Source organism: Oxyura jamaicensis, chromosome 15 (assembly GCF_011077185.1).
Source record: "Oxyura jamaicensis isolate SHBP4307 breed ruddy duck chromosome 15, BPBGC_Ojam_1.0, whole genome shotgun sequence".
NCBI classification, from domain to species: domain Eukaryota; kingdom Metazoa; phylum Chordata; class Aves; order Anseriformes; family Anatidae; genus Oxyura; species Oxyura jamaicensis.
The window spans coordinates 7,554,724-7,570,151 of NC_048907.1; the positions used below are offsets into that span (position 1 = coordinate 7,554,724).

The following is a 15,428-nucleotide window of genomic DNA, read 5'->3' on the forward strand; positions in this document are numbered from 1 at the left end:
TAACGAGTTCAGACAAAACACAGGCGACAGTGAAACACACCCAACTTGCCCCAGCTGGGGTTCGGACCATCTGTGCCCTGAGGATTCCCCTGTCTGCACGGTTGCAGCAAGACAGCACAGGCAGAAGAGGCGGCATCTTTCCACAGCAAATTTTCATCATGCTCCTCCAGAAGCGAGGACCTGCCTCCAGGAGCCTGTTTGTGTGCCAAGCGCAGGGAGTGGTAAACTGGCAGCAAGCACATGGTGATAGCTGCACAGCTCCTGTACAGAAACACAAATGTTCAGAGACCCCTGTGAAAGCAAGGAGAGACTCCAGATGCTTTGTACACATGGGGTCTGACCCCTGCTGCCTTGGATGCAATGCTTTCAAGCTCTCTCAATGTTTTTTGTAGAACAAAGATTCTAGCAAAATCATTTAGCATCTCTTTCACGCAGAAATAAGGTTAACAGATCCAACCTACGCTTTGATTCACATTTAAAACTACAATAGCAACCAAGGATTTTAAAGCGTGAATTTTTGTTTTGCCAATACCCCCTGCCAGAAAGAAGAACCCTCCACGTACAGCAGAAGGGCTCATCCCTGGCTTGCCACCCTCCACCTCCAGATGCTGGACTGCAGAGGAAACAGAGCCTTGAAAAAGATTTGGCAGCTTGTAACCTTTATTTTTAGTTTTTTAAAATTATTTAAAAAGCATAATTAGAAACTTTCATTACAGAAATAATCCTAGCAAACCAGTTAGACATTCCATTGCTCGACATTTAGGAAACTTCACATCAGCACACCACTAGAGATGCAGTCCCCACCCCTTCCAATTGAATAGTCGGTGGCAAGAGCAGATATAACTGCTCCTCTACAGCCAGCACTAGAAAAACAAATCCCACTTCAAGCCAGGAAGCTGGACACCTGGCTTGGCAGAGTTCAAATTGTGGCCACAAAGACCTGGACTCAAAGAGGATCAATCTTTCCACATAAGAGAACACTCCAGGCTTGGGTGCACCATTTCCTCATTTTATTGCATCAGTTCCAGTAAATTCAGACATTTTCTTTACTTTTTCTGCCTGTACGAAGTTGCTCCCTCCTAGACCTGCAGACTCGCTACCACAAGGGTCCCAAAGTAACGCAGTTGGGCCCTTTAATCTGGAAGTGGTAACTGTCACAGGACAGCTCCGTTTCAACAGGAAGGCTTTGAGGACTGACAGAGCTCCTTCCCTGTGCATACACCACATTCAACACCAGAAAGCAGACAGGATGGACACCTGGAGCAACTTAAGCTGCCACTTTCCATAGCCGCTCGAGTCTTACAAATATCAGAGCTCACACTAGCATCCCAGCTCCATCTTATTCTTGGGCTACCAATGAAAGATATGTGAAGGAAACAGATGGGTGAAGGCAGCTGGAAATGTACTCCCAGCACCTGAACTGATTAAAAACGTGTTACACATTCATTGTTTTCATTTTTTTTAAAAAAAAAAAAAGGTCCTTAAAGTGATTGATTGTGATGTGATTGTATGATTAGGACTCTTACCACAACCCATAAAAGCTAAAAAAGAATGTAGACAAAATAAGTGACTAAATTTTAGCCTCTCCTGGGGGAAGGGGGAGGAAGGGAGAGAGGAGGGCTGATTCAGAGCTCATGGGCATTGGTGAATCACATCCTACCAAACCAAGGCCAGCAATTCCATAGGGCCTCTCACTGACAAATTGAATATGTCCATCTTCAAGATCTTAAAGGAAGTCATATCCTCCATGCCTTTTATTCATTTTAAAGATTTTGTTTAATTATTGTTTCAGCAATTATTCAGGTGCTGAGCATGTACATTCAGCCCAGACATTTGATATCTTAGTTACACACACATACTCTCTCCACCTTTAACTATACCTATCCAGGCCGATAAACTGAGCCCTCGTTTTCCCAGAGAAGCCAACAAGGGCCAGGAAAACATTACTGAGCACAGCAAGACCAGTTTGTTTCCAGGGGTGATCCTCCACCACCACATAACCCAAGCAAGGAAGCTTTCCATTTCCTCACATTAGACAGCAGTCCTCCTTTCTACTAGGAGAATCCTGCGAATGATCCTGCAGCAGCTTCCATATTCAGACACCAATCTAGAACAGCTGGCTTTATTTTCATACCTTTTCTCACTCAAAAACAGCTTTGCCACCAAAATTCACATTCAAGTTCAGATCTCATTTGTTGACAGGACAATGAAGAGAAGGGGTATTGTGTTTTTTGGCAGAATCACGAGGTTTTTGTTCTCAAAAGAAATGGACCCTCACTTAGGACCGTGGCAGAACCAAAAGCAGACGTCAAAGGAGTTAAATTTTGCCTTAAAAAAAAAAAAATCCAAATAAATCCCACTTCTGCAGGTTGGTTTGTTTTTCAGTATCTTGATACAAACTGAAGGAGAGCACGGGTACGGCTGGGCTGCAGCACAAGAAGGTGAAACCCAAGGACGCAGCCACAAACCTGGACCATGGCAAACTGAAATTCAAGGCCCCAGCAGCAGCACCAGCTGCCAGCCCAGGGGCTGGTGAAGTGAAACCCCAGGCTCCAGCAGCAACACCTGCGATCCTGGTACCTAGAAAAACAAAGCCTGAGCCCCAGTAAAAGCCTGGAACTCAAAGTGAAGCCACAGACCCCAGGGGCACCAGTTGCCAGCCTGGAGCCCAACAGAAATGAAGCCGGAGGCCCCAGGAAGCAGTTCCTGCCAGCCCGGGGCCGACTCGAATTAAGAACTTTGTACTACTTCTTTAAAAAGGTGAACTCTGCAGTCCATGATTGGTTGACATTAAGAAGGCATAAGCCAAAGCGACAACAGGGAGGCGAGGCTGGTTAAAGCAATATACATTATATACAAACTCTTGGGTTAATTAGTCCACTTGGTAGGCAACGTCCTTTCTTGTCTACAAGGCGCACTGGAATGAGCAGGGGAGGAGAGGGGGGCAAGATTCCATCCGATACCTTCTTGGCACTGAAGTGGTAAGGTGCCAGCGCCTCTTGATAGAAAACATGAAGAGAAAATAATCTTTAAATAACGGCACAAAACTGAGAAAGTCCTCCCAAAGCCTGCCCCAGTGGAATTGCCCGAGTCTAGCTGGAGGGGCTGATCTGTCAGAGCAGAGTCTCTGCAGCAGGGAAAGGGCATTAGCAGCACCGCTTCTTCCTTTTACTGTTCTTCGTTAGCTTCACCACATCATTCTGTTGCTGCTGTTGCTGCTTTGCTAAGTTTTCTTTCTTCGCTCGCAGAACTAGCTCTGTAATGCAATTAAACATCTGCAAGAGAAACAAGCGAGATCAGACCACCCAAAGAACTATGACTAGCCATTAGGGAGCTGCTTTAAAAGAACAGCATCCACTCTTCTTGATATGTCAGTAAAGTTCAGTACGCTTCCCCAACCCACGATGGGCCAAGTTCAAATCAGGCATCCTCCAGACACGCTTCCACGCTAAATCAGTGATGCCTCAATCCCCTTTCCCAAACAGGTCAGTTTGGCAGCTGAGGCCTGTAGTGAAGACTGAGCAAGTTCTACCTCCTGCAAGCATCCCTCCCAGTGAAGAATCTTTCCTGAGAACATGCCTGATGTGTTAGCCCTGAAACACTAATGAAATGCAACGAGGCCTCCTTCATCTCACTCCACCACAACCAGAGGTGGTTGGAAGCCTCCTCTTGTCATTTTTACCTTCTCACATGCAATCTGCAATGAAGTATCCTTCTTCCTCAGCAAGAATAATGTAATCCTTATTTTTTCCTCAAACCATTATCTCCAAATAGTTCTATACATACTCTGTTCCACGCATTATATTACCTCTTCCACATTAATATTTTCTTTGGCGCTGGTCTCAAACAATTGGATCTCCATCTGCCCAGCGAATTTATAGGCATCTTCTGTTTCTACCACTTTTCGTTCCGGGTCATCGTTTTTATTCCCCACTAGAAAAGGGAAGAAAAAAGTCAGTACAGTACTTCAGTAGGTCAGCCCACTAAATAAGATGCTCTAAAGCTCTGATCAATAACTTACCTAGTATCCGGCAGACATCATCACAATTTTGATTAATTTCATGCAACCACCGTTTTACATTCACAAAAGATTCTGCACTGGTTACATCATAGACAACAATGACCCCATGCGTTCCTCTGTAATACCTACGGAGCAGGACAAGACAAGAAATGTTAACTCAAGTTACGCCTCACTTTCTCAGCTCTTTCTCTTGCACTCAGCTTCCACGAGATTCACAGCGATCCCCAAGTTAAGGCAATCAGGTGCCCCCATTTTCTTTCCAACAGGAGTCATTTAATTCTTCTACAGCATTTAGGTCACAAGCTGTTCCTCTAAACCTACAGAGTTCCCTGCTCACTTAGCCCATGCAAGGAGGTTTCCAAGTCTAAAGACTGTTGCTGTCTTCTTGTTCAGGCTGCCAAAACCCTCAAAGATGAGTAACGTCTTCCAGCAATGTGAGCAAGAGGTGGTGGTGCCCCCAAAAAGCCCTCGGCACCTCTGTGTTGTGGACCTTACCACTGCACAAGCCACAGAGGCTTTGCAGCAATTCCGTTATCTATGGAAGTTTACTTGCAGACTAAAATTTCACAGCAGATCTCCAAATATACTCAACCCTCAGTCACAGTTCTCTAGAGCTCACAAAAATTCCTGTCCTGTTGAACGACTGTGCTCTGATCGCACCTTCCTACTCAACAGATCTACTCCATATGCATACCCAGTGCGTTCTGCTACCTTTAGCCATTAAAAATAAGCTTTGCTTCAGTTTATTCCCATTAATCTCGGACAATCAGCACCTTTAAGAGATAAACAGATCTGATATTCAAGAAAAAAAGCTGAATTCAAATTCCAGCATCATCACCTGCATGAAGCTACTGAAGGCAGGCAGCATGGGCACCACGAGAATGCTACATAAATAAAGCAAGCTCCACCTCTTCAGTTTTCAGCCACATTCACAGGGCTACCAGGTATTTTCTCTGCTGCAAATTAGGCAGCTTTGACCAACAAAAAAAATAATAGAAACAACTGACAGCAAGGCCTTTACCAGCAGCCAGTTTTTGTACTTTGAGTAGCTTTATCTTTTTCCCCCATTCACTACCTCCTCTTATGATCAATATTAAGATCTCTATAATTTTATGATCAAGATCTGTTATTAAAACAAATGCAAGAATTCAGCATACCGAACCTGAGGAATTTCCCTTAAATTGTGACACATTTCTAGAGCTAGATCTCACAACACGAGCGCCTCTTGCAGCTCCCTTCTGCTGCCCTTTAGACACGTGCTGTGACCACCCTGGTGCTCAGACAGTTTATTCCAACTCAGCGAACACGAGTTTGAAATTCAAAACCATTTAATCTAATCAATTGCGCTACGTCTTAGAAGACCTCAGTTTTATCTCACTTCTGCTATTGATGCACTTGAGTAAGTCACTGTCTTCCTCACCTTTGGCCTCACCATCCCTCCTTTAACAGAAGGCAGCCACCTTTACAAGCCATTAAGACTCAGATGTGATACACGCCTGTCTCTGGCGAGCGCACGCGTCTCCTCCTAGCCCTTTCCTCTCACAATGGCTTTGCAGCGATCGCTACTGCACATCAGTGCTTCTCTGTGATACAACGCGTACTCTACAGCAGCCGGAGAGCCACTTCACTTGCTCACCTGGGGGCTTCCAGAAGACAGCCAAATACTTCTTCCATGCTATGCTTTACCACTCATTTGTGGTTGTACCCATTTGCCTTGGCAGGAACTAACTCAGGTGAGAGTTATTTATTCTCAGTCAATACGAGACCCTGCACTGTCAAATATTCTAATCCTTTCCCAATCAGCTCCTTTAACACTTTAAAACTTGCTACAGCACTGCATTTGTGCCTTACTTAGTTACAAGCTCTATTTCATTTTACAGCTTAGACCCTTTAAAGGAAAAAATATTCCACAACCTGAATCCATACATTGCCAAGCCTGACAGCAGCATGTACTGCAGTGTTTGATGAATACTGGTTTATGACTCTCCTGTATCACTTAATAGTCCTTTAACTCAGCAACCCTCGGGCTGACCTACCACTTCCTCCCTAACACTGAGCTTTACATTTGCAACGACAAGATCCAGCCTTTGGAGGCAAGCCGTGGTTCAGTAACACCAACGCAGAGCCGCTTCGCTCTGCCGCGCTCCCCACAAAGCCATGCCTGGCATCCCCGTCATCAGCGGACCCACCGGAGCATCCTGCAGCTCCTACCTTGCCCACGCATCCCGGTTTTCTTCTAAGCAACAACATATGATGTCGGGGAGTAGGAGAACGCGCCCTGCACGTACAGGTCCCCCTCCTGACACGCTGCCATTTGCTCCTAGAGATGAGGACTGTGGGCTGGACCACGCAGCGCACACCACTGTGGCATTCAAAGCCCTGCGGGAGCTGGGAGCTCCTGCCACACAGCAGTAATATTGCCAACCACCGCATCAGAAATATCTTCCTTTGTGCAAGACAGCAACCCCTGACTCCTGCTGAGCTCCTACCAGCACACACTGCTTCTATTTTTGGAAGGGAAAATTGTCTGGCACACCGTTCTAGAAAGGTTGCCAACCCCTCATCTCCACTAAAATGTCATTTTCTCCATTGGCTGACGTTACCTTTTAGCAGCCTGAGAGATAAGACCGACTACCTTTTATTCTCTAGCTCTATTTAGTCTCCTAAAACACACTTTAAACAAAAAAAATAGCCGTGCTGTTTTCTCACATTTGTTAGGTACAGACTCATGTCCTAGATAACATTTTAGCCTGAACAAGCACAGCAGAAGTTCTGCAACCTCAAGTGCAGGACAGCGCTAAAAGACCAAAATCTGGTTTATGCTACTCCGCAGTTCAGATTTCAGACTGATGCCGTGCAGAGCTGCTTTTATAGGAATGTAGGCTTTGGCGAGCTGAGAACAGATGGGGCTTGTGGCATTCAGGGAGAGGTAGGTGTAAGTTTTATGCTTTTGGCAACCAAGAGGTAGCTGGAGCTTTGACACTAGAGAAAGAAGCTTTAGCTTCTTCCCATCCACATTTCATGGAAGATGGATACCGTAGGAATCAGAGCAGAAGAGGAATGAAGTTCTCAAACTGACCCTCCCGTTCAAGGACTAAACGACTGATGCTGGCTGTCCTCTGGCAGGGAGGTCTGCCATCTACCCTACAAACCTCAACAGTACCTGCTACTGCTCCCAGTGATAAACATGTTTTAAAAACACAGCAAACAAGAAGTTATAGAAGAGTTACTCATCTGTAGAGTGCCCAAGTATCCCACTGAGATGAAAGACAACCAGATCTAAGCTATTTCCACATGCCTTTGGATGCTTGGTAGCAACAACAATCCTCCATATGGTTGGAAAAAGTTCCCTAGACTTTAACTTTAGCTTTGGTGTGGGAAAGGCTTCAGAATGATAGCAGTTGAAATTAGTACAGGAGTAGCCAAGTGGCTTGTTTTACCTATAGAGATACTAAAAACTGCCATGAAAATGTTACCTACTAAAACTGCAGTATTAAAACAGAAAATCTTCAGAACTGGCTGACCAAGCTGAACACATCTTTCAGCTACCCACATCCTACGATCTCCGAAGGCTACCCTTCTGAGCAGAAAGGAACATTTTGCCTCCACTGTTGCATTTCCTACAAGATACCAATAAGAAAGTTCTCAGATTTCCCCTAGTAAATTATTCCCAAGATTAGAAGATCACCAAGGCTGAAGGCAGCTAAGCAGGACCTAGAAGATGGGTCCCACTGATGGCATCGGTTCAGTATGGCGCATAAGTTCCTTTTTCCAGGGGAAAAAAAGGTAACTGACCAACTTGAAAGAGAGGTCACTGGTTTAATCTAGCATCTTTGTTAATAGTTCAATTGTTGGTAGGACATTGCCTTGTTTTTCATTCCTCTAGAATTCTAAACAATTCCAAAGAATTCTAATCATCTATTTTCATACTTGTGCTTCCAAGGCACCTGAAAGAAGACATCTGTTGTATAGCCAGAGGTCTGTGTGACTAGTCTTTTGACCATCATATCTGTTTTACAACACGGAGCAATTCCATCCTCTCCGAATGCTTATCCCTCTCTTGAGCATGCCATTCCACATAAACACATGGAAGGAAGTTCCTCTGCTTTTACTATTCATCCTGAGCTAACAGCTGACAACTATTACCTAACGCTTAAACCCTAAACCCACAGTCCTGATCAGGATAGAGGAGTCCTTAAACACAACAGCAAATCAAGCACAGGAACTGCCTGTTCATACAGCTCAAGTATTTCTGTTAACACAGCTGAATTCTGGCATGCTACCTCTTCGGTGAATTGAAATCAAGCTGCAGTTTGGATGACGTTCCATGCCAACCAAATTACTACAACTTAGCCTCTCCTCCCACTAGGTACCAGTTATCCCAGTATTTCTACATCTAGTAGACAGTAAAAACAGCTGCTTTTATGCTCCTCAGTCCACAAATCTAATCTGGTTTGACATTCCTGAGTTCCTTTAGAACGCTCCTGATCAAATTGATTTCTTCTCCTTAAGTTTTATTTTGTTCTTCAGCTCTGTACCTGCAGTCAAGTACAATCAAAACAGTATAATATTTTAATGTTTCCCAATGTTTTACTGTTAACTTCCTTCCACTTCAGCCATTTTGCAATCCCAGGTTTACGCTGCAGCACTTCCAACTATTACATTATTACCAGGTGGGCTCCAATTTCAGGCTTGCTTGCCAGGCTTGGCTCAACGTGAATCTCAACTCTACCTTTAACTGCGGAGGGACTTCCTGCCCTAAAATATCTCTGAGGTAACACCTTCTTATATTCTTAACCTCAATCTAAACTGTCACCGTAACAAAGACTCCGCACCACTCTGCTGACCGTGCACCCACACTCCGCTCCTCCCACGATACGGTCAGCAGAGCCCTTCCGCAGATATTAACGCTGTACCTCAGTTTGAGGCTCCCTTGCTTCCAGGCAAACCAGCTACTGCATTCCTTTGCCAAACAAAAGGAGACAAAACCCTTTCCAAAATCAGAACCTTGTTACCTATTGTTTTCACAGGTGGTACGTCCAGGTCAAGGGTGCCTTTGGAAAATCAGCAGGGAATGCTGGACAGGCACAGCCAGCCCACCTAGCAGCAAGCGAAGCCCCCCAGTACCATCACCATTCACAAAGTGTTTTCCTCAACAGGTCAAACGCACTCAGACACTGTCACTTCTTTGCTCGAAGCTGCATAAAATTCAACTCCTTTTTCCTGGCCATGCAAGATTCTGTAGCTGCTTTCCCAGCATTAAGGCAGGAAAATTGGGGCCTTCGCTTTCCCAAGAGCACAAGTTATACTCGCTCTGGTAAAAAGCCATGCAAACGAGAGGAACAACTGAGTTCAAACAGGTCATGGCACAAATGCCTCCAATCACTTCAGCTTCTCCGTTTGCTACTGTAATTGAAGAAAAAAATCCATAAAACACCACGCAAAGTCTGACCTGCCGCTATTCCCGCTCACAAAAGGAAGCCTCTTTTCCCGGTATTCCCCATTCAGCGGCGGATACCAGGGCTTTTTAAACTAGCTGGCATCAGCCTCTCAGCCCCACAAACCAACGCTCATTAACGCAGCTCCGAGTTGTGTCAGGGAATCTGCAAACAGGAAGGGCCGCTGCTGACTCAGCACTAATTGGGGCACCCGGACTCGCCCGTCCGCACAGCTGATACGATACGAGCTGAGCTGCGGCGGTGCGTTGCTGCCTCCCCCTCGCCGCTTCCTGCCTGAAGCTGGCTGCCGCGCTCCAACAAGAAGTGATGTCACGCACAGGAACCCTACGAGAGGCAACGGAGCTTTTTCAAGCCAAACACTTTGGAAACAATGGAAGTAATCCAGTAACATCCGTCTAGAAGGGCAGAGGAAAGGGGCGGGGCACAGGTTCGATTTTGCCATTTCTAGCTGTTCAGGCACAGCACGGATGCAACCAGCCCCACTATTTTCGTGTCTGAGTAATTTAATCAATACCTCAGCTGAAAATGACCCTCCTCTCAAACTAGACCCAGAAGAGAAGTCAGTCACGAAAGACCAAGTGAAACACCTGGACCTTACAATAATTCATTTTTATTATTCTTTTGTTTCCTTTATGTATTAAAGCTCTATTTTCTAAGTATATTTCTTCTTAGTCCCCTAGTGCCACGTTGAGCACTCCAGCGTTTACTGCACTTGGTTTACAAGCACACTTTATTCTTAGTTCCCATCGCAGTAGCTCTGGGTGTGGTTTCTTCAGGAACAGGAAAAGCTGCGCACACGCTGTTCAAAAGGACAATGAGCATGAAACTGAACTCAGACCAAGGAAAAGGTTAACTTTGTGTGGGTGTCTGCTTCACCAGAATTCAAGACAAAGATGGCCTTTAAATACCTCTGTCCTAAAAGAAAACTAACCAGCGGTTACCCTATTCTTAGACCTCAGAGCTACTCGTTAGCTATACAACACAAAGGGTTTGTGCCTGAGCTCCTGCCGTATATCCGATCAGATGATGACCTTCCTGGGCAGGTTCTCGAGATTAGTTCTCTAGTATATGCAAAAGAGTGAAATAACTCCAGTTTGGGAACTCGAAGCAGAGGAATAAGACAAAGCCAGCATGGAAATGCACTGAAGACTGAGGAGATCTAAAGTCCCAGCTTCAAACTGAACGCAGTAACACCACCCCTGCCTGTTCTCAGTCAGCTGAGAGAAGTCCCACTACGCAGACAACACAGCTATCGTTAGCTAATTAACTGCACCATTAAAATATCTAAACTACAAGATCCATTTGCAAAGCTATACGTCACAAAGCCCAGTTATCCTCACGTTGATGTGATGGTCCGGAAGCGCTCCTGTCCAGCTGTGTCCCAGATCTGTAGCTTCACTTTCTCTCCATTGATCTCCACCGTCCGGATTTTAAAGTCCACTCCGATTGTGGTAATGTAGCTGCCTGAAAGGGAAGTGTGGATAAGTGAGAACGTAAGTCTTGTTTACTTTGCATGGCTCAAAACACACTTCTGAGCCCCGTTTGGCAGTAGCTCTCATGCTGGACAGGGGGACAACTTTCTCCCATCTGCTCATCTTTTAAAATGCCCTCTGGGGTTATGTTGATCCGCATATTTTATCTGCGGCAAATTGATTATTTTTTTCTAGCCATTAAGGCCCATCCCCCACGCCATCCTTAAAAGTTAAAACACTGCTGAAAAATAAAATTCTTCTTATACTGCACTGGTGGTCAAGGGTAAGCACTCGAGTATCTTAAGACACGGACGGTAACTACGCAAGTATTCCACATGTGAAAGCGTTGAGACAAAGCTTTGCCTCAAATGCTAATGCAGTCGCCTGTTTTGAATACAGTCTCTTCTGCCAGTTTCCTCCCAATAAATTAGTTATGTCACAAATGTAAGTGATTTAGCTACAATATTCAATCAGCCTAAATCCCAAAGGGCTAATGGGGAGTCTGCACGGAGCACAGCATAAGATAAAAAACTAAGCTATTTCTGGAACCACGTCAGTATCGGAACGCTGTGGTACTCTCAGTTGTAAGTGGAGATCCAACAGGATGGCTTAGAGGGGCTTGTACCGAGGGAAGCAGATTCAGAAACCCCTTCCTAATACTGCTACCAGTGTAAGAGCCGTGCAAGAACTCCTTGCCAACCAGGAGCCCTGGAGCAGACCTTGACCATTTCACTTAGAGAAGTAAACAAAATACTCACCTGAGAAGGTATTATCTGCAAAACGCAACAGCAAACTGCTCTTGCCCACACCTATGACAAATAAAGACATCTTTGAGTACAGTCATCGTGGATATCAGGAAACACAGAAGTATCTTAGCCGCTCGCTGCATGCTTTAACCAGAACCTTTCTCGGCTGCTAAGTCGGTACCAGCACCCCCAGCAGTCACCTCAGCACTCTTCCTGAATATTTCATCAAGTGCCCAGTGGCACACTGCGGTCACTCCAGGACTTGGTATGCTTCCTGGAGCAACACAGGATTGGTGTCCTTTTTTTCTGTCCCCTCCTTTTCCAGCCCTCAGCAAACTCCAGCTATTTTCTGCAGTTTGCGACTCATTCTAAGGGGTCTCAGGGCAGTAAGAACTAAATGCAAAGCTGGGTACGTCCTGCTGACGTGCTCAGAGCACCGCTCTCAGCTTTGCCGTTGAATTCCACTTGCACATCAGCTTGCACCACTGCCTACCTCCCATTCATCTGCGCCGTGCTGAACTGCAGTGGAATTTGGACTACTTAGACAATCAGACTAGGGTTTGGTTTTACAAAGCTTACGTTATCGTGGCCACAGTTTAACCGAAACCTAAACCAAACAGAGGAGCTGTTTGTTCTAGAGCATCCAAACTCAGCTTGCTCTACACCTAACAGGAAGGACAACACCTTGCTGAAGCTGTACCTGCTGCCAGAACGTTCCATAAATTAATAAATAAACAAATAAATTTGTTGTAAGTGCTTTGAGGAGCAGTGCATCCATGCTTTCCTTAATCGACTGTTTGCACGCTGATCACACCCTTTTGCATGGAAGCACTTCTCACAGGTCTTGGAACACGAATCATAGGAAGCTTGTCCCTGCACACCCAACCGAGGGCATCGGGGGATCAGAACGCCTGGGAGTTGTTATCTCTATATCACATCTCTGTTGTTGCCGTCCCTTCCTCTCCTCCTCCTCCCCCTCCAAAAAAACGACCTGCTACAGCACGAAGAGGAAATTCAAGCTCACCAGGGTGATTATCTATTAAATCTTTGCAGGTAGAAGTTATTTAAGCTCTTTATTTTGAAGATGTATAACTCACAAATTCTTCTTAACAGAAGAACATTTAAAGGTACAAGTAAAGGCTACACAGACCTCCAATAGTTCTTGGCTGTCTGCATCTGAAGACAGCTACCAGCAAAAATATAAACCAACTCCCACTAAAATCAGCATGACACCCGTAAAACACATCTCACTTGCAAGGAGCTCAAGCCACCAAACACTCAGAGAAGCCAGACTCATTCCACATTGAGCATTAGGGGAAAAGAAAGAGCCACGAAATAAACCACAAAGCTACAGCATGCGTATACGGAGCACACCTCTGAGCTCAAAAAAGGCAGCAGAGCAGTTCCCAAAACTGGACAGAGCGCTGTTTATTTAGTGAGAGGCAAGCCCATGCACAATGCCAGTCAGCTAAAAATAAGGAAAAAAAGGAAACGTCTTCAGCGGGTACTCTGCTCTTTGATCAAACAGCCGTGGCCCCCAGCTTAATAGAAGGCAAGCAGATGCTGGAACCTGCAGACCTGTCAGACCACAGCACTTGTTTAAGAAGCCAGCCAGCCTCAGGCTGCCCTGCAGAGCAGAACTGCCCGGGCTGCACAGGACCCCGGCGCCGTCAGACCGACCACCGCCGCACCAGCACCATCCTGCCCTCAGCACTCAGCTGGCTGCTCGACAGGAGGAGCCCCCGAACCCTGGAACACGCTCCAGATGACGGCGGTGTCACTGAGCACACGCTGCCTCTGACCCACACTGTGCGAGTCAAGAGAAACCAGACTCTTTATCATACTCCACTTCCTACACAGAGTTATTTGAAGATCTGAAGAGCTTGCAGGGCTCTCGGCTCGTTCCAGGCAGCAAACCGAAACAGAACAAGGAAGGCCCTACTGACTTGGCAAAATTAAAGTTAAAAGCAAATTTCTGTGCCCTTCCAGTTTCTAAACCCACATCTTGCCAAGCAGCGAGGGGAATTAAAAAAGCACAAGTAAATTGAAGCAGCATGTACAAAGCACAGATCATCTGTATTAATTTTAAACATTCGGCACAGCGGAGATAACCAGCAGCTTCTCGAGATGACCTGTTCTAAAAACACACAAACCTACTGCCCTCAAACGTATTTGCATACGGGGAAAGCAGATGAAACAATCATCCAGCCCTATCAGTCCACTTCCTATCGCAAGGCTTCTCTAAACATCAATAAACAAGGCAAGCAAGCTGTTTTGTGGAAGCAGGGACAAAGCCTTCCTGGTGGGGTAAGCAAAAACAAAAACAAAAAAGAAAATCAATACCCCAACTAACTAGTGAGATTTAATTACACCAACAGAGAACCGCAGGCAAGCAGACAATTCCACAATACTTTCCTCCTCTTGCTGGATAACAGCATGGGGATGTTGCTCAAGACAGCTCGGCTGAAAAAATTAATTTAATTGTTCAAAACAAGGAGAAGTCTCCCTAAGAGTTTTCACCATCCTGTTTATCTTGCCTGAACAGTTTTGAAACTCATCAGCAAGCAACAGAGCTACTGCTTTGCTCAGAACGCAGCATTTGGTTTTAATAATCCGCAGGCTCCCAGAAGTGCCTAGGGTTTTAAGCTGCTCTGAAGCTCTCGTCCTGTTCTCCCTCTTCCTTTTAGACTTGGTTCTGAAGCAGCCTATTCCTTCTTGCTGACACACAGAATACAGAACAGAATACCTTCACATACAGCAAAAGCTTCTCGAGGTGACAACTGCCAAGATCGAGCAGCATTCCACTTGCACCCGAGAGCCATGCCTCGCTGCATGCCGGGACCTGCTGCCTCACGGACCACACCTCTTCGAAAAGATGAGGGTGGATGCCATCTACTCCAATTTATGGAAATTTAACTGTAAGGTGCTGGAGTGTTACCAAGGCAGAGCTGGGCTGGGGTAGGAATCGTCCCTGTCCCGCTTCTTACGTACCTAGACTAAGCTGCAGACCCAGGCTGAGTTCACATGCCAGCCCTCCAGAAGTTTCTGAAACTGCTGCAGGAGCATTCCTGCTTTATTTGCAAGCTGTGTAGCTGCCCCTTCTCCACAGCTGGCCTAGGTGCAAACAGCTAGACCACAACTAAAGGCACACACAGCCACCAGCTTGGCGAGGATTAAAAATAAAAATGACAACCTGCAGAGGGGAGACTTCAGGCTGGGGCAGGGCTAAGGGGCGATGTGGGGAGCAGGGAGCCCAGCTCCCAGGTCTGCTGGATTTGGGGGGGGTTCTCAGCACCCAGCTCTGCCTGATGTGGGGAATAGGGCACCCAGCCCTGCCCCATGTGGGGGCACCCAGCCCCCAGCTCTGCCCGATTTGGGGGGGCAGCACTCCCCAGTTTGGGGAGCAGGGAGCCCAGCTCCCAGCACCCAGCCCCCAGCCCTGCCCGATGTGTGGACACCCAACCCCCTACCCCCAGCCGCTACGAGGCCGACCAGGAGCCCCCACCCTCAGCCGCCCCCCAAGATCCCCATCCTTGTCCCCCACACCCCGCAGCAACCCCCCCACTGCCCCTTCCCCTCACACCCCCGATTTTTACCTTTTCCCCCTTTTTTTTTAACCCCACCCCCTTCACCACACCCCCCGGCGAGGCCCAGCCGGGCCGCGCCCCCCCCTCAGGCCTCAGCTCCGGGCCCCCTCAGCCCGGTCCCCTCACGGGGGGGGGGGGGGGGG

General features: G+C 46.6%; 1 protein-coding gene and 1 long non-coding RNA gene across 2 annotated transcripts in view; both read right to left on the reverse strand.

The window, feature by feature from the left end:
• Window positions 1-642: 642 nt before the first annotated feature.
• RAB35 (RAB35, member RAS oncogene family) overlaps window positions 643-15,428 on the reverse strand; it is a 15,116-nt gene continuing 330 nt past the window's right edge. The window contains exons 2-6 of the mRNA XM_035340992.1: window positions 11,711-11,761; window positions 10,821-10,944; window positions 4,022-4,146; window positions 3,809-3,933; window positions 643-3,275 (exon numbers count right to left, since the gene is read on the reverse strand). Of these exons, the coding sequence (XP_035196883.1) occupies window positions 3,147-3,275; window positions 3,809-3,933; window positions 4,022-4,146; window positions 10,821-10,944; window positions 11,711-11,761 (554 nt within the window). The 3' untranslated portion in view covers window positions 643-3,146. The remainder of the gene's footprint in view (window positions 3,276-3,808; window positions 3,934-4,021; window positions 4,147-10,820; window positions 10,945-11,710; window positions 11,762-15,428) is intronic.
• LOC118175095 lies at window positions 12,006-14,812 on the reverse strand. Its single transcript, XR_004754869.1, has 2 exons — window positions 14,690-14,812; window positions 12,006-13,166 (listed from the first exon to the last, which is right to left on the reverse strand). It is a non-coding gene; the product is annotated as an uncharacterized LOC118175095 (long non-coding RNA).